This window comes from Heloderma suspectum, chromosome 13, assembly GCF_057233095.1.
Source record: "Heloderma suspectum isolate Gila_16-S chromosome 13, 16-S_ref, whole genome shotgun sequence".
In the NCBI taxonomy this organism is placed as follows: Eukaryota; Metazoa; Chordata; class Lepidosauria; order Squamata; family Helodermatidae; genus Heloderma; species Heloderma suspectum.
The window spans coordinates 16825343-16851465 of NC_139470.1; the positions used below are offsets into that span (position 1 = coordinate 16825343).

At 46.8% G+C, this 26123-nt stretch overlaps 1 protein-coding gene across 2 annotated transcripts in view; it reads right to left on the reverse strand.

Moving 5' to 3' along the window:
- Window positions 1-22713, reverse strand: part of SEPTIN5 (septin 5) — a 91884-nt gene extending 69171 nt beyond the window's left edge. Inside the window, exon 1 of one of the 2 annotated variants that reach the window (XM_084820424.1) lies at window positions 22403-22713. In XM_084820424.1, the coding sequence (XP_084676550.1) occupies window positions 22403-22450 (48 nt within the window). In that variant the 5' untranslated portion in view covers window positions 22451-22713. The remainder of the gene's footprint in view (window positions 1-22402) is intronic. The other variant, XM_084820421.1, reaches the window with a different exon arrangement.
- Between the last annotated feature and the right edge of the window lie 3410 nt (window positions 22714-26123).

Here is a 26123-nt window from a genome sequence, read left to right on the forward strand (position 1 = left end):
TAGTCCAGCACGGGAAACCCACAAGCAGGACATCAGCACAAAAGCACCCTCCCGCCCACGTTCCCCAGGAACTGGTGTACATAGGCTCACTGCCTCTGGTACTGGAGGCAGCACACAGCCATCAGGACTAGTAGCCATTGAGAGCCTTCTCCTCCAGGAATGTGTCCAACCCGCTTTTAAAGCCATCCAAATGGGTGGCCATCACTACATCCTGTGGTAGCGAATTCCATTAACAATGTGCTGTGTGAAGAAATCCTTGCTTTTATGCTTTTATCTGTCCTGAATCTCCCACCAATCAGCTTTATGGGATGACCCCAGGTTCTAGTATTTTGAAAGAGGGAGAAAAATGTCTCCCTATCCACCAGGCATAATTTTGTAAACCCCTATCATGTCTACTCTTACCTTCCTTTTTTCTAAGATAAACATCTTAGCTGTTGTGACCTTCTCTCATAGGGGAGATGCTCCAGCCCCTTGATCATTTCAGTTGCCCTTTTCTGCACTTTTTTCAGCTCTACAATCTCCCTTTTTAGGTACTGGATCTGCCTCTACTGGTTTTACATTGCTCCTGCTTTAGGCGAATATGAGGATGGTCAGAGGATAAGGCTAAAGCACCTGAAGAAGGTGAGAGTTCTCCTCATTCATGTTGATACCAGCCTCAATGTAGTGAGGGATTGTTGTTTTCCCCCACTAAAGTGCTGTGTGCTAAAGTGCTCCACTAAAGTGCTCTGCTAAAGTGCTGTGCGCTAAAGTGCTCCACTAAAGTGCTGTGCGCTAAAGTGCTCTGCTAAAGTGCTGTGCGCTAAAGTGCTCTGCTAAAGTGCTGTGCACTAAAGTGCTCCATTACAGTGTTGTGCGCTAATCCTCATTCAACCCCACTGGAAAGCACAATCATGATATTCCAATTTTTCCATTGAGAAATTTGAAACTGAACATTCTGTAGTGAGTTTCTTCCCACCCTGTCGCAAGGGCTTGGGGCTGCTTCGATACATTGTGTGTGAGTAGTAATACTATTATTGTATTCTTTCAACATCACAAAAATCATAAAGTGCCTGTTTGTTTTGTACCAGCCTGCTCAACGTTTTGGAGAAGAACTCCTTCCCTCGAGGCTCACCTAAATCACAGTACCACATATTATAATGTTATAAACATACATCCAAAATTTACAGCACGAAAATGCCATGAAGTGATTAACTGCATCCATCCACAAATGCATTATGAACTTTCAGCACAAGAAAATTCTCAAGTGAAACTCATAAAGAAAAACTCATACAGGACTATCTTCATAAACCATTAAACTATAATAAATACAAGCACCCACTAAACGGAAGACTCTTTGTTTGGATGCAGCGAACGGATGCCATGAATTAGTCCGGGGTATTTTTTTCTTGTGCTGTATATTTTGGATGTATGTGTATAAAACTGTAATATGTGGTCCTGTGTTTTAGGTAGCCCCTGCGGAAAGAGTTCCTCTCTGACATGTTGAGCAGGCTGGTACAAAATAAACAGGCACTTTCGTGATTTTATCTCACTTTTGCTTTTCGGCTACTTGGCACCTCCCTGTTTTGGCTATTTCAACCTGCCTCACCTTTCTGCCAAACAGAGAGAGGCACTTATAGCACAATCCTATGCATGTCTACTCATGTGTAACCCACACTGCGTTCATTTGGACTTTCTCCCAGGTAAGTAGGTTTCGGATTGCAGCCTGAAAGTGTGTATAAGACATATTGGGAAGGAACAGAACTGGATACTCTTTGGGGGGGAAGTTATCCTACTAAGTCAGCAATCCAAATTGATTTAGAGCACAACCCTATGGGAGGCCCTGGATTACTGGAATTATATTTCTAGTCCTTCACCTTCAGATCCTCTTTGAGATGATTGTCATGCTTTTCCAGTTGTACCAGAGATAGAAACTCAGAACAATTCTCCTCCCTCCTACAGAGCCACACCCTTTTGTTCACTATGCCTACAGGTTTCCAGTTTGCCTCCACGCCCCACAATCCACCCCAAAACTCAGTTTTCTTCTGCCACCCTTTTTCGAAAAGCTACTCACACATTTCCGTCCCATCAGCATTAAACAGATCCATCACACTTTCAAGGTAGAAGGCCAAGCCCATGACAGAGGATTCTAATCCAGGAAAACGTCTGCCTCGTTCTGTTACAGTGCAGTCCTTTACATCAGGGATGGGGAACCGCCAGCTCTCAGGCTAATTTGGCCCATCTGGCCCACAGAGACTCAGCCGAGGCCCTGCCCCTTGTCCCAAGCCCCTCCCCTCCCTTCAAAGCAAGCAGGAGACCCCTGCATTGTGATTCCCCTTCCCATTGGAAGGGCAAGTGGTGTGTTAAGATCTTAGTCCGTCCCAAGTCCTCCCCAATGGAGGAAGTCACAGCTGCCTGCTGGAGAAATATTCTTCCAGCCAGTGCCTAGGCCACAAAGGTCTCCAGTGGTGGCTGGTGCCCACTGGAGTGAAGGACAGGTTCACCAGAGGCAAGGCCGAGGGGTCACCAGAGGCGAGCCATCATTTGAAACCCCATCAACCAGTACCACACATTGGGGAAACTGTGGCACAGGACCATTATGATCATGAGTGCAAAGCCAGGTGGGAGGGGAACCACACAGCCACACAAAAGCACTCCTTTGGACCCCGCCGCCAATTCTTCTATACCAGCAACGACTCCCATGGCACTGAGAATCAAGTGACCTACAAGCTAGTAATATTTGGGCAGGCTAATTTACAAGGCTGATGTGGAGGTAGGAAATATATATGAATGAGACAGAGAGAGAGGGAAAGAGAAAGACACCATTTTTATATTATGTGCGCTGTACATGCGCTGGTAACTTCCCGATTAGACTACTGCAGTGCACTTTACGTGGGGCTGCCCTTGTAGACAACTGGGAAGTTGCAGATACTGCAAAATGCAGCAGCTAGGCTGCTGACCGAAACTAGGCTGCTGACCTCATAAAAACCATATAACACCAGTTTTAAAGGAATTGCACTGGCTGCCAATACACTTCTGGTAGGAATCCATGGTTTTGGTGATGACATTTAAAGCCCTAAGCAGCTTGGGACCTCGATATTTGAGGGAGCGCCTCTCCGTATATATGCCTTCCCAAGAACTGAGATCTGTTGGAGGGGCCCTCCTCTGCATCCCACCAGTATGAGACATACGCTATGGTGAGACATGCGAGAGGGCCTTCTCTGATGTGGCACCCCAGTTGTGGAATGCCCTCCCCTTGGAGGCCCGATTGGCACAGACACTGGTTTCATTTCGGCACCAAGTTAAAACATGGCTTTTTACCAAAGCCTTTGAGGACCAATTGGATTCCCTGTTGCACACTGTTTAAACTGTTTTATTGTTTTAGATTTTAAATTGGTATTAGCTAGCTTAATGATTTAATATGATTTTAGCTATTTAAATTATTTATTGTTTTACACTGTTTAAATTGATTTTATCAGGGCGGGATAGAAATGTTTTTAATTAATTAATTAATTAAGAAAATTCGAGAGTCGACAATTAAATGCGTCCCAGTTCTATCCAGAACACAGATGACTTCAGCATTCAAATCACGAAAGATAAATTATCCACATCCCCTTAAAAGAATGCAACCATAGCTGGATTACCGTATGAGTTTGAAATAATCAGTAAATAAGACAGAGAACCTGACTGAAGTCTTTGGGGCCCTGGCATGTTGGAACCTGCTTTTACTCCATTAAACTATAAGCTGTGCGAACCGCATTAAGACATCATGACAGTCAAGGGACATTTCAAAACCAGCCTTCCAAAAAGAATGTGCAACAGTAAACAGACAGCATTTTTTCCCTTCTTTGCTTCAAGGCTAAACATAGTGCTGACAAAAAAAAACCACATCACTGACCACATGGGAATTACTCTGTGTACTAAGGAACTCCCTGTGAACACACAGAGACATACACACAAGCACTACACACTGATGGATTTATTTTTCATACATTTTCCATTTCCAAAAAGCTTCATGTTTATTCCTCAAGTAAACTGAACGATGACCTGCAGCGGCTTCTCCACACCACAAACTAGAATACGATCCAAGCTCTGCGACCGGAAGGCAGAGTCGGCGCAGATGTGCGTGTCAGCTTGTCTTTGCCAATTTAGCTTGGCTGCCACAATTCAGAGTTTCAATGGATTTGGAAAGATTCCGCCCTTATCACAGACAGCTTTGGGTTTAAGGCGTCCCTGGGTAAAGTTATCTCTTTGGACGGGGGGCTCAGACAGGCTTCTTTGGCAGTAGTAGCATTGCTCTGAGCAGTGCCAGGCAGCTGTGTGTCTAGCCACCATTTTAATTTCTCACAATGCCCTGGAGCGACAGTGCATCAGGGGCATCTTGGGAATTTGAACAGGGAGCTTGTTGCAGCTGCCCCACCCAGCTCAGAGCACAGGGCCGGCAAAAAAATCTTTAAGGGCTGGGGGAACAGGCTAGGTGTCAGCAATGGGTCAGTCTGGGACTCTGGCAAATGCCTGGGGATTCTGGCTGCTGACACCAGTATAACAGGCAAATTGAGACAACAGAAAGAGAAATTATATGGAGACTAGAAGCAAGGAGCTTGTTGGAGCAGGGCCAGAGGCCAATAGCCACAGAGGAAACTCCTCCAAACTTGTGGTCAGTGCAAACCTCCCTGCAAGTAATGGATAAATTGTAGCAGTTTTACATTTTGCATGTTTTAATTCTACATAAATCTCCTTGGGTCGTTTTGTTGAGAAAGGTGCTGAAGAGAAATTATTATTATTATTATTATTATTATTATTATTATTATTAATTAGAGAGCCAGTGTGGTGTAGTGGCTAGAGTGTTGTACTGGGAGTCGGAAGATCCGGGTTCTAGTCACCGCTCGGCCATGGAAGCTCACTGGGTGACTCTGGGCCAATTGCAGACCTACCTCACAGGGTTGTTGTTGTGAGGATAAAATGGAGAGGAGGGGGATTGCGCATGCCGCCTTGGGTTCCTTAGCAGGAAAAAAGACAGGATATAAACGCAATAAATAAATACATTATTTATTTATAAATAAATTATAAAATAAATTATTATTATTATTAGGATTATAGGAAGGCCATAAAGAAACATAGAATTTTAGAGCTGGAAGGTGCTCTTGAAGTCATCAGGTCCAACCTCCTACTCACCATTAGAAAGAAAGGAATGCAGTCAGCATATTAGCCACGGCTGATAACATTTTAACCATTTTAATTTACCACAGTGCTCTGGAACAGGGCTGTTGAGCCTCAGGCCCACAAGTCAAATCCACCTCACCTGGAAGCCAAATGTGACTCTTCGGGGTTCCCCAGAAGGCCATGCCCCTTCCCCTGGCCCCACCCCCTTCCCCCATGTTTTGAAGGTTTCTCAGCTTTTGTGCGTCTTATTCTAAAAGGCTGAAATGCCTCTCTGAAGACTTATTTACTGGCAGCAAGAGCTTTAAGCTCAAATAGGCTGGTATGTGGGGTATTTTGGCCACGCCCATTTTGCCTTTGGCCCCGCCCACCAGTGGAACGTGGCCCAGAGAGCGTCTCTGAAATGGAATTTGGGTTGAATGTGCTTCGGCACCCCTGCCCTGGAGCAATGCTGAATCAGCGGCATTGTGGGTAATTAACATGGCAGGAAGCTCACAACCTGCAGATAAGTCCACCAAAGGAGCCCAGAGGGGGCCTTCTGCTGAAGGTCGTCTCAAATCCAGATATGGACCCATGGCCCGGCTACAGTCCACCAGGAAAAGAGTCTTCAGTGTGGTGGCCCCCTTCCTGTGGAACTCCCCGCCTTCGGAGATCAGACAGGCGCCAACGTTGTGCTGCTTCCGGCAGCCCCTGAATGCACTGTTATTTCAAGAAGCCTTCCTTGAGTGACCAGCCATGGCTTATTAAATTCGGTCTGATCAGAACTTGCTTCTTTTTAAAATGTTTTAATTGTTTTAGCACGGTGTTCTATCCTTTTGTCTTTGCTGTTCACTGCTCTGAAACCTTTTGATGTAGAGCAGTATATAAATATTGTTAATAAAATAAATAAATAAATAGCTCGGAATCTCTGAAATCACCAGAAAAACCCACTGAGTGCAAGGAGAAAAAAGCAAAGGGGGAAAAAGCACTTGTATCCTCTATTCCGCAAGGGCCTGGCTTCCATGTCAACCTTGCCCCGCGTGCCCCGAAGCCCTCTTCCCCTCCCACCAGGCTGTTTCATCCATTTGTAGCATGAATAAGGAAAGAGGGGAAACCAGCAGCACCTCCACGGAGCCATTCAGAAGGGCTCTCGGAAGCAGAGTCCCATCCACTGTGATGTGTATTCACTGATCACCTCTTTCATGAAATCTTATTTTATTTAGAAATAACGTTAAAAAATAATGACAACAAAAAGAAGTACATAATATAACAAGATCACTAAAGAAACAAAGAAATTCACTCATTATCATTCTTAAGGCGCAATCCTACGTATGTTTAGACAGAAAAAAAGTCCTACATCACCCAGCATTCCCCAGCCAGGAATGCTGGGAGTTGTAGAACTTCTTTCTGTCGCAACATGCATCAGTCTGCGCCTTTACCCTCTCCAAAATTCTCAACTGCTGTAAACGACATGTCCAGGCTCACACACTCAGCCTTCCGGTTAATCGGTATCTCCTCCATTTGGGCCAATTTGTCTGTTTTAAACTTCTTTATGCCACCTTGGATCAAAAGATGTCAAGGTCATTTACACTCTCTCATAATCCCCCACTCAGGTCACTCTTTTGTGCTATCCCCCTCCCAGAAGCAAAACCCTCTCTTCTTCCGGCCACGATACAAGGTGGCACATGCTTGTGTCAAGGTTGCAGGCTGGGAGACAACCCTCAGATATGGATGAGGTTCATTCCAGCATGGCTGACTGGGGAATGGGGGAGCTGTAGGACTTTTTTCCTTCTAAAAATGCATAGGATCGCGCCCTTAGTTCTTCACCAACATGCTTGTGGAACATCTACAGCAAAACAGGCAAAGCGGGAGCTCACTGTGAATGAAAGAACGAACACACAAGTGATACAGGATATAAAAAATGTGTGTTTGAGTGTATGTTAGTGTGTGTGTGTCAGTTAGAAAAAATATAGGCGACTGTACCTGCTTGGAATTTGATCAGAAGTCTGAGGAGCTCCCACATAAGAACTAAATAGAAGCGCCATGGTGCTTCCATTTCTGTCTTTCTTAAAATCAGGATGTCTTGCTTGCCGCACTTGCTCCGACCTCCTTTTTCCCAGTGCCACAAAGCAAGCAGCAGTCAGATACTGCCACGGTGCATTTTTCACGGCTGGAGGGTGGGGAGGGTCTTCCCCACGGCCTGGAGGAGGCCATCTGGCCTACAGCAAGGGCTGCTCCTGCCACAGAAGCTGTTTGGACAGATGCGCAAGAGAAGGAAAGCCAGCCGAGGTTTGAACCTTGCTGACCTCCTTCGCCCGGCGCAATCTGACTAAGAGCCCAACTGCCGACTGTTTCGGAAAGCAATGGAGAGACAGACAGACCGGCTACATTGTAGACAGGCCCAAGGAAACCAAACAGGCTGTTTTCTGGAGGGAAACAAGAAAAAGCTGCAGCGTTTCAAACGGCAGCGTCCCTCTGGACAAGAAGCAGATGCAACGGGACCAAAAAACCCCTGTAACATTGAGATGCTGTGTTTGGACAAGCGTCCAGCTGTTGACCTCAAAATTCCCCAAACCAATGTGATATAAACACATTGCTCCCTTTTGGGGAGGCAAAGAGCGCTGTTGCACTTAGAAGGCTGGATGCGCCTGATCTCGTCTGATCTCGGAAGATAAGCAGGGTCAGCCCTGGTTACTACTTGGATGGGAGACCGCCTGGGAATCAGGCATCCTGCACTGAGCAGGGGGTTGGACTCGATGGTCTTGTAGGCCCCTTCCAACCCTATGATTCTATGATCGATGTCGAGAGCTCTTTTCGCTTCAAGGAATCGTTAGTGCAAAGGGAACAGAAAACTGGTCTCATCTTTGGCTAGATTGGGAGGCAGGGCATGGTTTATTAGCAGGGCAGCAACATTTAGGAACTGAGGAAGTTGCCTTATACCGAGTCAAACCCTTGGTCCATCTAGCCCAGTAGTGTCGACACTGACCGGCAGCCGCTCTCCAGGGATTCAGGCAGGAGTTTTTCCAGCCCTACCTGGAGATGCCGGGGATCAAACTTGGGGCCTGTGCTTGTGCTCTACCACCAAGTAATGGGCCTTCTGACAGTGAAGCTCCATTTAGTTCTGGTATACAAAACAAATTCCTGCACTCAGAATTCTTCAGTTCTAAGTGTAGGTCTTTTGCACCAGGCTCCAGTTAGTGGATCTAAGGCTGGGGTCTTCGATGTGGTGCCCACAAACACCTCACTTGGCGCCCTTCAAGCTCCTGCCATTCCTGATTTGTATTTTATTGTTAGATTGTTTTTTCCCTTTTTTTAACTGAGAGGCTGACACCTTGCAAAGCAAACGCTGGCCTCCAACAGCAGTTTTATTTCTGTGAAAATGTCTGGTCCCCATGTGGACCACCAGAACCATTCTTGGAACATAAACACAGTGGGGGCTGCAGCCCAGAGCTTCATTTTGAAGTGTGCCCAACCCCCAGAAAAAAGGTGGAAATGCTGGGGCAGGTGGGTAGGGAGTGTGATAGGAGACTAGAGGAACAGGGGGCAAATATGTGATTTGGCACTCGGGGCTCAGCTCCCACCTCTACCGTGTACTCAGTTTCTTGGCCAAGTTACTTACCTCTTAACCTCATCAGTTTGCCTTCCAGGAAATGGGTGTTTTGTTGCTGGCCACACCCACTGTGGCAACCATTCTGTGAGAGTGCCCACGACACTCTCAAAATTCCAAGCGTGTCCACTGACTCAAAAAGGGGAGGGGTGATTTAGGGCTTTAAAGGTGATATCCAGCACTTTGAATTGTGTCCAGACATGAACAGGAAGCCAGTGCAGCCGTTGTGAAATAGTTGTCTTTATCCTCATTGCATGTATAATGTCCCCCATTTTTCCTTCACAGCCCCGTTCCTCTACATCTGCCTACAAAAATATTAGCAAATGCTGGAGACCATTGAGGAAGTCATACAAATATTCAACCATTTCCTGGGAATGCAGAATTCTTAGAAAATTTACCCAGAGTCCAGAATACAGGTGAGGATCCAGGGTGCCGCGCAACCAGTTCTAGACACCCAGATGGGGATTTAGACCTGGGGATTTGGACTTTTATTTCTGCTAATGTTTTGCATTTCCACCCTGGGTTTTTGGATAGCTACAACAGCACATAGATAGCCATGTTTTTTCCAAACAACTTCTGCAAGTTACAGGAAGCCAGATTCTGACTGAACATCAGGAAAAACTTCCTGACTGTTAGAGCAATACAACAATGGAACCCATGACCGGGGGGGAGGGGGTTCTCCCACACTGGAGGCATTCAAGACGAGGCTGGACAGCCACCTGCCAGGTACGCTTTGACTTGGATTCCTGCGTTGAGCAGGGAGTTGGACTCGATGGTCTTGTAGGCCCCTTCCAACCCTACAATGCTACGATTCTAAGTGTGATTTCTCTTTTCAAATTCCCAAAGAACAATAGCACAGGCAAAGGTGCATTACAGCAGAGCATTAGTGCATGCATTCAAAAACAAAAAGGGCACTACCAAGCTCATCACTTGCACCATAATTTACCATTTTGACACTACTTGCACATTTCCTGGCCCCCTGCACAAGGCTACAAAGCACAGCAATGAAACTGACAAGTGCTCTCCTTTGCTTTTGCAGTCACAGGAGAGGTGAAATTGACTGGGGGGCTTGACATTCACTGGCTGCAAAAGTGCGGATGAAAAGAATGCTTGCTGGTCTCGTTGCAGCTCTTTGCACACAGTTATCTGAGCAGACAATCACATTTCCTTATCTATTCTTCCTCTCTCTCTGACCAGCAAGAGTTAGCGCATCAAACCACTAATATATATGTATTTTTCCCCTGATGGAAATTGCCATTCCCTCTGTTTCCAATGTGCAGCGGTGAGTGCCGTCATTTATGTTGCCAAAACAGCACTACCCACATACAGTTCAACACATCTGCAGTTCAACACATCTGGATGATGCTAGGTTGGGGAAGGCTGAGCTAAATGTCACTGGTCCCCCTTTTCCCTCTAACAGGAAGAGCCTGGTTCGAGACTAGAACCAGGAAGAACAGAGCACTCCCTTATTGGCTGGCTCCAGCTGGGAAGACACCAATTCTTCTTGCCTCCACATTTTTCCAAAAAGAAGAAAAACAATATCATGAAAACAGGGGCATCGGGCAAATACATATCCATCCAATGAAACCAATGCCTGCCTAAACAAGAATACCTTTGCTGTATAGCACAGTATCAAAAGAGAGCATGCCACCTGCAGCTCCCAGGGCAAAAAGTTCCACCATTTAGATGCAGCCACAGAGAAGGTCCTTTCTCTCATCCCCACCTACCATTGCTCCACCACAGATGGGCACCCAAAGCAGTGTACAAGATTCTCCCCCTTCCACATGTTATCCTCACAACAACCTTGCAAGGTAGATCAGTTGGTCATGACCGAGTGGGGATTTGAAACTCAGTTCTCCGGTCCTAGTCCAGCACTCTAACTGCTACACCACCCTGGCTCTTAATAGTCTAGTTGTTCAAAAGAGTGCCTCTTTAATTTAGCAGAAGGCAGAGCATTTAAAACCCTTCAACCATAGGCCACTACAAGAACAATTTTTTTTTTAAAACCAAAATACGCTCATATTTACATTAACATTACTACAATCCAGAAAATTCAAGAACTGATTCTCTCATTCTTTAGCCCATAATGGAATTCTCAGGATAAGCCATTTCACAGACTGTTTCACAGATGGGCTGTACAAAAGGCAATCTTTTGATTCTGTGATTCACTGTTACAGAGAGTGGGTAGATCTTAAAAGTGGGGGGGGGAACCACTCCAAATATAGATACAACCTCTTGCCTATTCATGAAGCAGAGAAAAATGGGGACACGCAGTAGTCAGAAGGCGTCCAAAACTAATTAGGGAAACTGGATCTGCCACATGCTCACAAAGGCTAAACAGTAAGACAACAAACTCTTGTGCAAGGCAGAGGTTGTAAAAGCAGGTGATTTATCCTGATAGTTTTAAATAAAGGTTAATTCAACCCTGTTTTCAAAAACGTTGGCTTTTCTATTTAATCATGAATGTTTATTTTATTTTGAAATAAGGTTAACAAAATAAAGGCAATAGAGAAGAGAAGAGAAGAGAAGAGAAGAGAAGAGAAGAGAAGGAGAAGAAGAAAGAAGGTGCATAATAATAATAAATCACAATCACTACAGAAACAAAGGAATTCACTAACTATAAATCTAAGTAGGGGCTCAATTTCTAATGAAAGTAAAAAATGCAAGTTCTACAACGTACAGAAGGAGTGTGTGCAGGTGTCTGCCATTTTGTGTGTTTTGTGCATAGTAATCAGAAAACATATAGGCAACCGTACTTTGTGGGAACTTTCTGAAGCGCCCCAGTGTAGGAAATGAATGGAAACCATGGTGTCATAATATCATTCTTCTTTGGCTTTTCTATTGTCAGGTACAAACATTCCACGGCGAAGCCCTGCAAAGCCACAGGTGAGCTGCCCATTCACACAGTGCCGAGGCTTTCTCTGTGCAAGCCATGAGTCGTGCCCCAAGAAAAGTCCAATTTATTTATTTTATTTATTTATTTATTTCATTTCTATACCGCCCAATAGCCGAAGCTCTCTGGGCGGTTCATAAAAATTAATTAAAGGATGATGCTGTGTTCCGCCCGTAGAAAGGCCTCAAGCCTTGGCAGACTCTCATCGCATCCGGGGGAGGCTTTTGCTGCATAGTCGCAATGACTCCTCCTTCGTGGAATTTGACAGGGGGACTCCAAACGGCAGCATCTTCAGTTTGTAGCCCCAGAGGCGCGCCTTCGGTTGGACCTCAGGGCCAAAGTCCATGGCCCAGCAGCACAGGGTTGGGCCCAAACAACCACCCAGAAAGAGGCAGGTGATGGGCGAAGCAGGAAACAGACCTGACCTCAGCACCTGGGTCAGGATGGGCATGCTGAGACTATGGATGTCAGAGGAATCTGGTTGGGGGGTGCAGCTCAATGAGCTTTCATCAGCTCAGCCCCCCGGACTTCAGCTCACAGCAAGTTGGGCCAGCGAGTAGATTTTCTGTATTTTTTTTATTTGCAGAAATAGACACTGGCGCAAATTGAAGCCACAATTTGGATTATTTGTGCGAATTTTGGCTGCAATTTGTGCAAATGATGCAAAATGCGACTGCAACTTGCACAAATGTCTATTTTCGCAAATAAAAAAAATACGGAAATGCTTCCCAGATTTCAGGAAAACTCCTTGGCTCACAAATGCAAGCCAAGGTGGGGGCACCACAGAACTCTGGCAAGCCCCAAAAGACTTGGCTTTCCCAGCAACCAACATCCCTAGTCAAGACCCACTGGAGATGACACTGCTCACCTCAGCATCATTTCTTATTTTAAAAAACATTCTATAGTCAGGGTACGGAGCAGCCGGTTGGGCATGTAAATGGTTACAGACCATTTACCTTGACTCAATGTTACCTTGGCTTTAAATATGTGTGATCCTTTTCTACAAGGAAATGGTGTGCATTCCCAGGTAAATGCATTTAGCATCAGGAGCAAACTCCATTTTATTCCTCCCGCCATGGCAGTGCTATGATTTCAGTGGACTTGACATCCAAAACTGCACACGCTCAGAGTATTTCTTTTCTTCCCGTCAGAGTTGGCCTACAGTCGTTTCGCTTTGGTTTTGCTCTCACACGTTGGCACAACGTGGCGGTGAAGGGGCGACGAGCAGAGAAATGTCGGTTGTGTGCTTTGCGAGGGAAGTAATATACACGTCCGTCTAAAGCGGGTGGGGGGAATAAGACCAGGAAGTCCAACCACTAAAATCTCCTAGCTGCACTACTGCACAGCCCTCCCGTGTTTTCCCAGCGCTTCTTCCAAAACACGCATTAAGGAAGAAAAGATGCCATTGCTGCACAGTGCCTTGTGATCGCTAGCGATAGGAGTCTGTCAGCTGCCCTATAAAGCTCCTTGTCCATTGATGGTGCCATATAAGCAAGCAAAAAGGGACACCCAGAAAGATGCTCAAGGAGCGTACCCCTATCCACATTAACTTGGCAGTAACGAGACAAGGCCGCGGTGGCTTAGTGGTTAAGACGCTGAAGTGCAGGCTGGAAGGTTGGCAGGTCAGCAGTTCGAGACCCGGGTGCCGCGGAGTGAGCTCCTGTCTTCAGTCCCAGCTCCTGCCAACCTAGCAGTTCGAAAGCAAGAAATTGCAAGTAGATAAATAGGTACCGCCTCGGCGGGAAAGGTAACAGCGTTCCGTGCACCTCGGTGTTCAGTCATGCCGGCCACATGGCCACGGAAGCGTCTTCGGACAGTGCTGGCTCTTCGGCTTAGAAACGGGGATGAGCACCGCACCCTAGAGTCGGACACGACTGGTTGGGGACACCTTTTTAACGAGACAACCTCTGAGTAAGCATGTCTAGGAGTGGGCTGTACAGTCAACAGCTCAATGGCACACTTTTCCTATATGTGTATTTACACTCATTTTGGCAAACGTAGATGGCGTTCATCGTTTGCTCTCACTCTGCCAGTGCATGAGTAATGTGTCTGCCGGGATGTCACAAACACCCAAGAAGAGCCCTGCTGGATTGGCCTGAAGGCCTATCGAGTCCAACAGCCTGTTTTCCCACAGTGGCAGGCCAGATGCCCCGCTGCTGGGCTTTTAGAAGCATGAAAGCACAAACCCTCCTATGCTGTTGCCACAACCCCCCACCGAACAATTGGTATTCAGAGGCCTACCGGCTCTAACTGAGAGAGTGCTGTTTTGCCATCATGCTCCCTCTAACAACAAACTCGGTGACCCTGTGCCAACAGGACTAGAGCCCAAACAAGGCCACTGAGAAACATGAGGGAGAGATTAGCATGCTCAGAGGAAACCTGAGGTATACAGAAGTACAAAAAGAGAGGGTGGGCAGTGTGGTGGTTAGAGGGTGGGCCTGGGCCTTGGGAGACCCAGGTCCTACTCCCCACTCAGCCATGAAGCTCACCAGGCAACTGGGGGCCAGTCATGGACTCTCAGCCTAACCTACCTCACAGGGTTGTTGTGAGGATGAAATGCAGGAGAGGAGGATCACATACACTGCTTTGGGTTCCTTGGAGGAAAGATGAGATAGAGATGCATCAAATAAATAAATAAATAAAGCAACCCAATGGTGACTGAGCATGCTCAGTGGCTGCCAAGAGCCTTGGAAAATTGAGTATCAGTTCAGAAAGAAAAACTGAAAACCAGAATGAATTGTGGTGGGCAGGGAGAGAACAGTGGAATGGCCTTTTTGAGCCTCTACGCTGAAGGAGGACCTGGCTGGCTAGCTGAAACTCTTGCTCAGGGACAAGGACACATTGCAACATTTCGCTGCCATTCTCTCTTGCCATGACTGGTATCCTCCATGAATTTTTTGTAAGCCCCCTTTTAGAACTATCGAAGTCAGCGGCCACCACCACACCTTTTAGCAATGCCGCCCATAAATTAATCATGCTTCATGTATAGAAGTCCTTTCCCCACCCCACCCCTGGTCTGCCCTGAATTTACAGTCCTTCAGTGTCACTGAATCTCCCCAAGATCTCTCTGTGCACGTTTCTTCACACCTCTATTACAAACCTCTTTTGCAGCCCTTCCCAATCTGGCACCCTCCAGATGTGCTGGACTACACGTCCCATCGTTGCTGAGCCAGCTATCCCCAAACACTTCAGCGTCGTAGTCTCAGTGCTCACGTTGGGGGGCGGGGAGGTATGGAGTGGCATGGCTCAGTGGTGCAGCCACTGATTTACATGCAGAAAGTCCTGGGTTCAATCCCAACTGAACTGGGGGAGACACCAGTCTGAAACCCTAGACAGCCAGCAGCAGTGTAGGTATTAACAGGTGGACCAACACAATTATAAGTCAGCTTCCCATGTTCCAACAGCAGGAGGGTCCCAACCCTCTGCCTTTTTGCGACAGCCCCTTTGCCTCTTGGTTTTAGAAGGCTACAGGAAGAGCCAAGGATTGGCTAAAACCAGGGGGATCCTGGGAGCAAGGCTTGCAGATTCCATGCAGGGTTGCCCCCCCATCCCCCCTACCTCCCCACACACACACACACACACACACACACACAACTTGAGCGTGGCCCACACATTTGTACGGCTCTTCCATACAATCCCAGGCTCCAGATTTCTATTTATTTAACACATTTCTATACCACCCGATCACCAAAGCTCTCTGGATGGTTCCCAACAACCAAGGCCTCTTCCAGATGTGTCGGATTACAACTCGGGCCAAGCTGGTTGGGGATGATAGGAGTTGTAGTCAGGCACCCGCAGAGGGCAAAACGAACGCAGACAGACAGCCACAAGCTGATTGTTATTATTATGCACAGCTAGCATCGCTCCCTTGAAGAGCCCGTGGAAGGAGTGCAGATGCCAGGAGTTGCCTAGCAACAGATGCTTGGTTACAGATGCAGAGACTCCTTCATCTCCAGCGAGGCTGCCCGAGGCTGCGGTGCAGGGGCTTCATGTTTCTCGGCAAGGTGCTAGCAGGCCCCGTTGTGTGCGCCCGGCTTACGCAGGGCCCAGTTCTCATGTTACACCGGTGTAAGCAGAATTTGGCAATAACCTTTTTTCCCCTCCCTGAAGACACACAAGACAGCAGCCTATGCAGCCAACACAGATTAAATGTAAGAATGACCATGCTGAGCTCACAACAGCAGTTTCCCCCAGCTCAATATTCTGCGTGCAGTACTGGCATTCCATGTATTAACCTCTATTTTAAAAAAAATTCAACTCAACTTCAGCACCATCAATAATAATCATAATGGGGAAATATTTGGCAGAGAGTATTAATGCAAAAGATCTCATATTCCTAAAATGGGAGGGTCAAATTACAAAGAAGGGATTCTTTAGACAAAAGAATAATTATTCTTTTTCAAACGTTTTCAATACTGGAGACAAAAGAATAATTATTGGAATATAGGGAAAGAGGTCTTGGAAGTTGTTTAACAGCTATAATTGATGATACTATGAGTTTGATTAGCATGGCGATTAATTGATCATATTAAGATTTTCCCACTTTGGGAATTATTTTTGCTCCTTTGCATTAAATGATAATGTTAATAAAATGTTTATTTAACATATATGATTAATAATCATTATTATACTTGTATACCACTTAATAGAATAAAAGGTCTAAAAAAATATTTAAAGGCACAGAAAAAATACATATATGGTAAATATAACACTAAAAATGTCAACTTACAACAACAAAGGTAAGGTAAAAAGAAACAATAAAAAGAGACAGTAAAATGAAAAAGCAACATGACGATCAATTACAAGCCAGGGAAATCTTGTGTGAACAACTATGTTTTCAGGAGGCATTTTAAAACACATCAGATTTTCTGCCTCTCAAACCAGATGTAGGATATTCCAAATGGTGCCACTAACCACTTTCAAGATGTTATGAGGTGACATTCCATTAGTCATGGAATGGCCAACAAGACCTCCTCTACAGATCTTAAGGGTCAGCTGGGTGCATATAGCTTAGGAAAAAAACAAGTCAGGAGAGACACGATAGAGATGTACAAAATTATGCCTGGTGTGGAGAAAGTGGATAAGGAGACATTTTTCTCCTTCTTTCATAATACTAGAACCCAGGGTCAACCCATGAAGTTGATTCAGGGAGATTCAAGACAAATTCAGATAAAAGGACACAGCACATAGTTAAAGGGTGGAATTTATTACCACAAGATGTAGTGATGGCCACCAACTTGGATGGTTTTAAAAGGGGATTACACAAATTCATGGAGGAGAAGGCTATCAATGGCTATATAGTCCTGATGGCTATATATTACCTCCAGTATCAGAGGAAGTATGAATCTATATACCAGAACATGGGCGGGAGAATGCTGCTTCACTCATGTCCTACTTGTGGTTTTTCCACAAGGCACTGGTTGGCCACTGGATGAACAGGATGCTGGAATAGATGGACCCTTGGTCTGATCTAGCAGGGCCCTTATGTTCCTATACAACATAGCAGAGATCTTGCAGGCAGAGGGCTAAAAGAAATGTTACTTGCCAATATATGTATTTGCTCCGTTTAAAAAAAAAAAAAAATTGGGGAGGGGGGAATCCAGAGTAGAGAAGTAGTAGGGGGAGGGGGCACTGAACCCTTTCTCTGATCCAAATTGCACCCACCCCAAGAGACTTCTCCCCCCCCCTCATGTTTTAAAGTATCCTAATAAATGTACCCCATTCCTGGGAAACAACAGCAAGAAAGAGTTATTATCTTCATAGGAATCTAGTTGTCCCCTGTGGGAAACACTGCAGGATTAGATAGACACCAAGAGAACATAGAAGAGCCCTGGTGCAGCACAGGCACCATGAGAACATAAAAGAGCCCTGCTGCAGCACAGGCACCAAGAGAACATAAAAGAGCCCTGGTGCAGCACAGGCACCATGAGAACATAGAAGAGCCCTGCTGCAGCACAGGCACCATGAGAACATAGAAGAGCCCTGCTGCAGCACAGGCACCAAGAGAACATAAAAGAGCCCTGCTGCAGCACAGGCACCATGAGAACATAAAAGAGCCCTGCTGCAGCACAGGCACTAAGAGAACATAGAAGAGCCCTGGTGCAGCACAGGCACCATGAGAACATAGAAGAGCCCTGCTGCAGCACAGGCACCAAGAGAACATAAAAGAGCCCTGCTGCAGCACAGGCACCAAGAGAACATAAAAGAGCCCTGGTGCAGCACAGGCACCATGAGAACATAGAAGAGCCCTGGTGCAGCACAGGCACCATGAGAACATAGAAGAGCCCTGCTGCAGCACAGGCACCATGAGAACATAAAAGAGCCCTGCTGCAGCACAGGCACCAAGAGAACATAAAAGAGCTCTGCTGCAGCACAGGCACCAAGAGAACATAAAAGAGCCCTGCTGCAGCACAGGCACCAAGAGAACATAAAAGAGCCCTGCTGCAGCACAGGCACCAAGAGAACATAGAAGAGCCCTGGTGCAGCACAGGCACCATGAGAACATAAAAGAGCCCTGGTGCAGCACAGGCACCATGAGAACATAAAATAGCCCTGCTGCAGCACAGGCACCAAGAGAACATAAAAGAGCCCTGCTGCAGCACAGTAACCTTTCATTTATTTCTCTTGGCACACCGTTCACGAATGACTGCTCTGAGAACACAGGAAGAGCCCAGCTGGATCGGACCGAAAGGTCCACCTAGGATAGATTCCTGATGCCCATAGGTGAAGTTTCTGGAAAGACAGGAAGCTGCCTTATACAAAGTCAGAGCACTGGTCTATCAAGCTCACTACTGTCTACACAGCCCAAGGGCCTCATTCAGTTTCGGGGGCCACATTCCAGTGCTGGTCAAAGGCAAAAGCGGGTGAGGCCAAAAGATACCAGCAATAGTTTAGCTTATAGCTCTCACTGCCAGTGAGTCAGCCTTAGGAGAGGCATTTCAGTCTTTTAGAAGAGGGGGAAATGTGCAAAAACAGGAAACCACCAAACAATCAGTGATCGGGGAAAGTTTGGAGGGCCAGATTCGGCCCACGGGCCTGAGGTACAACTCCTGCTCTACACTGATTGGCAACAGCTCTCCAGGGTTTTAGACAGGGCTTTTTCTCTCTCTCAAGACCTTCCTGGAGATGCCAGGGATCAAACCTGGGGCCTTCTACACGCAAAGTAGGGGCTCTACCACTGAGCTGCAGCCCTTCAAGCATGGCATGAAGGCAACCGCCCTCCCTTATTGAGGTCTGTTTCTTTTCCTAAAACTACCCCCCACCTCATACTTCAGGTTTTCTCCATAGGGAGGACACTTCCAAGGGAATTTAGGAAGCTACCTTATATAGCAGGTCAGACTATTTGCCCATCTATTCCAGTATTGCCCCCTCTGACTGGAAGCAGCGCTCCAAACAGAGGCGCGCCATCATCTACTACTTGATCATTTTTAACTGGAAATGCCAGGGATCAGACCTGGGATTTGCAGCATGCCAAACACATGTTTTAGGAATGAGGCATGGTTCCCCCACTAATGAGATGCTCAGACCTGTCTAAAGAGTAAACTCTCTGATCCAGTGGTCCTTAGGAACCTAAGAAGCAGCCTTATTCCAGATCAGACTATCTATCCATCTAGCCCAGTATTATCCACTGAGACTGGCAGCAGCAATCCAGGTCTCAGGCAGAGAAGGGGCATGAACATCAGAAGCTGCTGTATACTGAGTCAGTCCATTGGTCCATCTAGCCCAGTATTGCCGACACTGACCGGCAGCAGCTCTGCAGGTTTTCAGACAGGAGTTTTTCCTGCCCTCCCTGGAGAAGCCGGGGATCGAACCTGGGACCTTCTGCATGCAAAGCAGGGGCTCTACCACTGAGCTACAGCCCTTCACCTGACACCCAATCTTTTCCCATCATCTGAAACCCAATCCTTTTTCACCTGGAGATGCTAGAGACTGAACTTTAACAGAGGAAACCACCTTATCCCGCATCGGGATAAGCTCAGAATCATCTACACCAGAGACGGGCAACTTGTGGTCCTCCAGATGTTTTGGCCTACAACTCCCATCGTCCCTCACCACTGGCTATGCTGATGGGAGTTGTAGGCCAGAACCATTGGGAGTGCCACACGTAGCCTAGCCCTGATCTGCTCAGGCCGGCTCTTCAGGGTTTCGAATGGGGGGAGTCCCCAGCCGTGCCTGGAGGTGCCGGCGATTGAACCGGGAAGCTTCTGCCTGCAACACAGTGCTCTCCCACTCACCTAAAGCCCCTCCCCTGAAGTGCACTGGAACTCTGCTCTCGCTGAAAGCGGATGGTTGGTTATTTTTCTCAACGGGTGCAAAAATACAGGCCAGTAATGGGAAGGGAAGCCCTTCAACATGAATGATGAATTTGATATTCTGAACATGGGATAAAAGAATGAGAAAGAGACAGAGAGAAAATACTGTGCATGCCAGGCTGTAGAGCAAGGATGAGGAAAGTGAAGATGGACTACAACTCCCATCAGCCCCAACCAGTATAGCCAATGACCGGAGATGCAGTCCAATCACATCTGGAGAACCACACATTCTCTCACCCTTGCTGTAAGGCAGAGAATAGGCAACCTTTGGGGGCTGTGGGCACATTCGGTGATTTGAGAAACTGTTGTGGGCACCACCACAAAATGGCTGCCGTGGGAGGCATGGTAAAGGACAATTCACCCACCCAAGGACTGAGTACAGGGCAGAGGAGGGGTCTGAGCCCCAACACACTAAACAACACCCTTGAACTCACCGTTTTCAGCACGGACAGAAACCTATTTCACAGCAATCCCAGCTACCGGTAAAAAAAAAAGTGTTAATTTTCTTTTCTTTTTTTAAGTGGGAGGGCTAGGGCACCTTGATGGGTGCCAAGAAAGGTGTCCGGGGCGTGCATGGATGTGTGCAGGCCCAACGTTGCCTACCCCTGATGAAAGGGATGGGACAGAAAGCTTTTGAGAAGAAAATGCAATAGTCTGTGTGAATCAGCAACCCCACTGCTTTAATTCTGCAGTTATCTCCAATTTTAACAATTTAAAACCCAGGGAGCCAAAGCATAACTTCACTCCCTAGCTAGACTGATGCTCAGACCTGTCACTCCCTAGCTAGTGACTCCCTAGCAGCACCTACTGTAATAGGAAAAAAACCTCTTGTCATTCACGCACGCACACACACACACAAGTCCAGCTTTCCCCAACATGCTGCCCACTTGATGTTGCTGGCTAGGGATTATGGGAACTACAATCCCAACACATCAGGTGCGGAACCAGGTTGGGGAAAGGCCGGGCGAGTCCATCTTTATAATAACAAATAACAAAATCACTTTTATTTATTTCAAATCCTTTAGCTGCTGCATTCCCTCTCCAATGGACACTCATACAACAAGCCAAGCAACGCAGATTCTGTGATCCCTGCATCTTCAAGTGGGAATGATTCATGACTCGGAGAGGCCAAGAACAGCCCAGTTCACTCCCTACACCAGAGCTGATGGTTATCGCAAAAGAAAAATCCTTCTCATTAAAACTCGTGAATACTCCAGCCCATCCTATAACACCAAATAACAAACCCACATTTTAAACATCTCTCTGCCTCTCTCTCTCTCTCTCTCTCTCTCTCTCTCACACACACACACACACACACACACAAAAAAAATAGACGGGCAGATAAACAAGATAGATGCACATATGGACATGCGGACCTTATATATTACAGTCACTTGTAACGTTTTACTGTGTTTGTATTTGCTTATTTTGTGGCATCTTTGTAAATGGCTTTGGTTGGCTTCAGAAAGGTGCTATAGAAATACAATAAATAAATAAATACAGGAGAGAGACACATACAGACACCCATTTTCTTTCAAATGGACGCTTGACGCAAAACACAACAGGCAAAGGCACAGATCAACAAGGCGTTCTTGCTGCCACCTAGTTACATCGCCCCTTCCAAGCTCACACAGACAGGCATCTCCCCAGAGACACAGGTCTCCGCGTTTGGATGCTGATGAGGTGTGGACCACAGTCAGGAAGAGAAAGGAGCATTCAGACATGTTTTTCAGACTGAAGCGGCTGCTCCGGAGAGGTACTCAGACTGGCCAGGCGATCTCGCCTCGTCTGGCCCTAAGAGCATCATGAGGACGACAGCGTGGGGTCGCCCGTTTCCCACCATCACCGGTCCATAGGGCGTGGAACCTCGCTTCAAAACATGACTGCCGACAGCGCCACAGAACTGCGCAGAGAACGGACTCCAGCGTACATGGGGGGATGTCGTTTTGTTCTACCAGTCCTACAGAAAGGATCCTTTTCCCACCACCACATCTGCTCCTTTCCCAAGTTTCAACTGCCGGGCACAGATTTGTAACAAAAATATGAACATGGGTGCAATCCGGAGGTCTCCCTCTGCTCCAAGCAGCAGAACGGTCCCTCAAGATTAGGGAAGAGGGAGCCAAGCCAAATGGTTCCTTTAAGCAGATCAGAAGAAAACTGGAGCTCCCTTTCTTTCTCTCTCTCTCTCTCTCTCCCTCCCTCCCCCTCCCCTTTCATTTAGCATCTTCAGCTTAGAGAAAGGAGGAGTAAAAGGAGAGAAAGAGGAGAAACGCAAGAAAGAAAAGGGGGCAGCCTTACCTGTTTTTCTTCTGTAGGGAAACCAACACATTCGGGAGCAGAAAGCGATGCCCAGGAGCGGATCGAGGAGGGAGGAGGAGAAAAGGAAAGGAAAGGAAAAAAATTAGAAGCCATGAACAATGCCCAGTGTAAGCCTCCCCGCCCCGCAAAGATGCGCGCAGGGAAACACAGCCAAGCCTTACCTGGGTTGAGCAGTTTGCTTTTGTACCGCATGCCCGTACTCATCTTCGGGGGAGGCGGGGGCGCTTTGGATCACTGCGGATGGCACCAGAAGAGGCTTCCTTCAGAGGCGATCCGCCCTCCTCTCCAGGCCAGGGGTCCCCCCTCTTCCACCCCCCAGGTCTGTCTCTGGTCCTGTCTCTCTTTGCGCCCGCGTGTCAGCCGAAAGCTGCCGCTGCTGCTGCATTGGAGAGACGAGCCAAGGCGGAAAAAAACGAAGGGGGGAAAGGGAAGGCGGAGCAGGATGCAGCCTAGCCCCGCCCACAGCCAGCGGCCAATCAGAGCCCCGCCCTGGACCAGCCGATCTGCGCTCCCCCCCATCCTTTCCAGCATGCAGTGTACCCACGTGCTTATGAGACCCCCCCACCCACCATCCTCTCTTTCTTTCTTTCTTTCTTTCTTTCTTTCTTTCTTTCTTTCTTTCTCTCTCTCTCTCTCTCTCTCTCTCTCTCTCTCTTTCTTTCTTTCTTTCTTTCTTTCTTTTCATCCATCATATTAAAAGGAGAGGGGAGGAGGGACAGAAAGAAGCATGATTCCGATTATCTCCCCCCACCAAAAATAGGAAGGCTCAAGCGGCTCCCAAACCAACAATAACCCTTTTTTTTTTCCCCGCCCACCCCAAATTCGATTCCCTATCTAATCTCCTGTTTTGTTTCACCTGCTCGCATAGGGAGGGAGAATTTGGCAAAAGAAGAGCCACTTGGGAAGGGAATCGGTCCAGGTTTAAACCAAGCTGCGGGTTTAATATTTCCCATCTCCACCCCCATGTAACAATGCAATAAATCATAATAATAAACAATAAATAAATCACCTTCTTTTTCCAGTTCTCTCCAGGATGCACAGGCACACCTTTAGCTTCCCATGTCTGTTTTTAAGGCTGGCAGCTTAACCATTTATAAAAAGCAAATTTGGAAAGTAATTTATTCCCCACCACCGCCTAAACATGCATTTATTGCTTTAGTGTCAGCCTTGTTAGGGGGTGGTTTACAAAAACAGCAGAGAATTTTATTTATTTTTATGTAATAGATTTTTAGCCCACCTTCCCAAGGTGGGTTACATTATATAATATAGTACTAAAAAAAGTTACAAAATATTAGAATAAAAGAACAGGTGGACAACAATAACATAACAGAAGATAAAACAGTTTAAGATAAAACAAGAAATTAAAACACAGTGCTATAAAGATCACCCAAATTCAAACCAAAACAAAAATGCTATTTTTTAGAGATTTGCTACTTTTAGCTTATTGTAATGTATTATACCCTTCCTCTATATATTGTATCTAGATCAGATGGGTGCACTTTTGACATGCATTCTTACTTTATTTGTTTGTTGTTTATTCGTTCAGTCACTTCCAGCTCTTCGTGACTTCATGGACCAGCCCACGCCAGAGCTTCCTGTCGGCTGTCGCCACCCCCAGCTCCCCCAAGGTCAAGTCCGTCACCTCCAGAATATCATCCATCCATCTTGCCCTTGGTCGGCCCCTCTTCCTTTTTGCCTTCCACTTTCCCTAGCATCAGCATCTTCTCCAGGGTATCCTGTGGCCAGAGTACTTCAGTTTTGCCTTTAATATCATTCCTGCAAGTGAGCAGTCTGGCTTTATTTCCTGGAGTAACTATCTCCTTTGCTGGAGTATTTATTTGTTAGCTACATTTATATCCTGCCTTTCCTCCAAGGAGCTGAAGGCTACGTACATGATCCTCCTTCTCTCCATTTTATCATCACAACAACCTTGTGAGGTAGGTTAGGCTGAGAGTCAGTGAGTGACCCAAAGTCACCCAGTGAGCTTCCTGGCTGAGTGGGGACTAGAAACTGGCTCTCCCCACTCCTAGTACAACACTCTCCCCAGTACACCACACTGCCTCTTTATGGTCAAGAATCAACTATGGATAAAACAGAGCTAAACAGTGTTGGCATGGTCAGAAATGACTGGCTCTCCTGACAATATAGATCCCTGGATACTGCTTCCCCCAGCCCCAGTGGGAAGTCAGGGTGCGGAGGCTTTAGATTAGAGAAAGGGTACAAGAGGGAGGTTAAAACACCGCCTGTTTCAGTACCACTCAAAATCAAGAGCCCCTCATTGGGGCTTTAACCATGGTGCGAACTCCACAATCATAGATCACATCTGTTTGGAGCCAGAGGTTGCAATCCTATGCTCACTTACCAAGAAAGGGGCCCCAGGGAAAAGGAAGGGCCGTAGCTCAGTGATAGAGCACCTGCTTTGCATTCAGAAGCTCCCAGGTATAATCACCAGCATCTTCAGGTAGAGCTGGAGAAAACCCCTGTCTGAAACCCTGGAGAACTTACTGCCACTCATAATATACAGTATTGGGCTAGATGAACCTGTCCTGGTATAATAAGGCAGTTTCCTGTATTCCATTAGTAGAATACAGATTCCATCAGATCTAAGCAGTTGGGAAGCTGTTATACTTCAGGGGAGAGCCCATAGCTCAGTGACAGAGCAGAAGATCCCAGACTCAATCCCCAGCCTCTCATGTCTGAAACCCTGGAGAACCACCGCCATTCAGTGTAAACAATACTAAGAACCTAAGAAGAGTCGTGCTGGATCAAACCACAAGTCCATCTAGTCCAGCATTCTGTTCACACAGTGGCCAACCAGCTCCCCGCGGGAAACCCACAAGCAGGACATGAGTGCAACAGTGCCCTCCTACCCATTTTCCCCAGCAACTGGTGTACACAGGCATCCTGCCTCTGATACTGGAGGTAGCAGAGAGCCATCAGGACTAGTAACCATTGAGAGCCTTCTCCTCCAGGAATTTGTCTAACCCGCTTTTAAAGCCATCCAAATTGGTGGCCATCATTACGTCTTGTGGTAGCAAATTCCAGACTTTAACTAGGCGCTGTGTGAAGAAGTCCTTCCTTTTATCTGTCCTGAATCTCCCACCAATCAGCTTCATGAGAGGACCCCATTGGGTTCTAGTATTGTGAGAGAGGGAGAAGAATGTCTCCCTATCCACTTTCTCCACACCAGGCATAATTTGGCACACCTCCATCATGTCTCTCCTCACTCGCCTTTTCTCCAACATAAAACATCCGAGCTGTTGTAACCTTTCCTCAAAGGGGAGTTGCTCCAGCCCCTTGATCATTTTAGTTGCCCTTTCCTGCATGGTTTCCAGCTCTACAATATCTTCTTTTTTTAGGTGTGGTGACCAGAACTGTACACAGTATTCCAAGCATGGCCACACCATAGGTTTGTATAAGGGCAGTATGATATTGGCTGTTTTATTCTCAGTTCACTTCCTAATCATGCCTAACATGGAATTTGCTTTTTTTCACAGCAGCCACACACAGGGTTGACATCTTCATTGCACTGTCCACCACAACCCATAATACTGAAGTAGATCGACCAGTGGTCAGTCCAGCTTGGTATAAAGCAGTCTCCTCTGCTGCTATGTCAGTGAGACTTAAAGGTAAAGGTGTCCCCAACCAGTCGTGTCTGACTCTAGGGTGCAGTGCTCATCCCCGTTTCTAAGCCGAAGAGCCAGCACTGTCCGAAGACACTTCCGTGGTCATGTGGCCGGCATGACTGAACACCGAGGTGCACGGAACGCTGTTACCTTTCCCGCCAAGGCGGTACCTATTTATTTACTTGCAATTTCTTGCTTTCAAACTGCTAGGTTGGCAGAAGCTGGGACTGAAGACGGGAGCTCACTCCGTC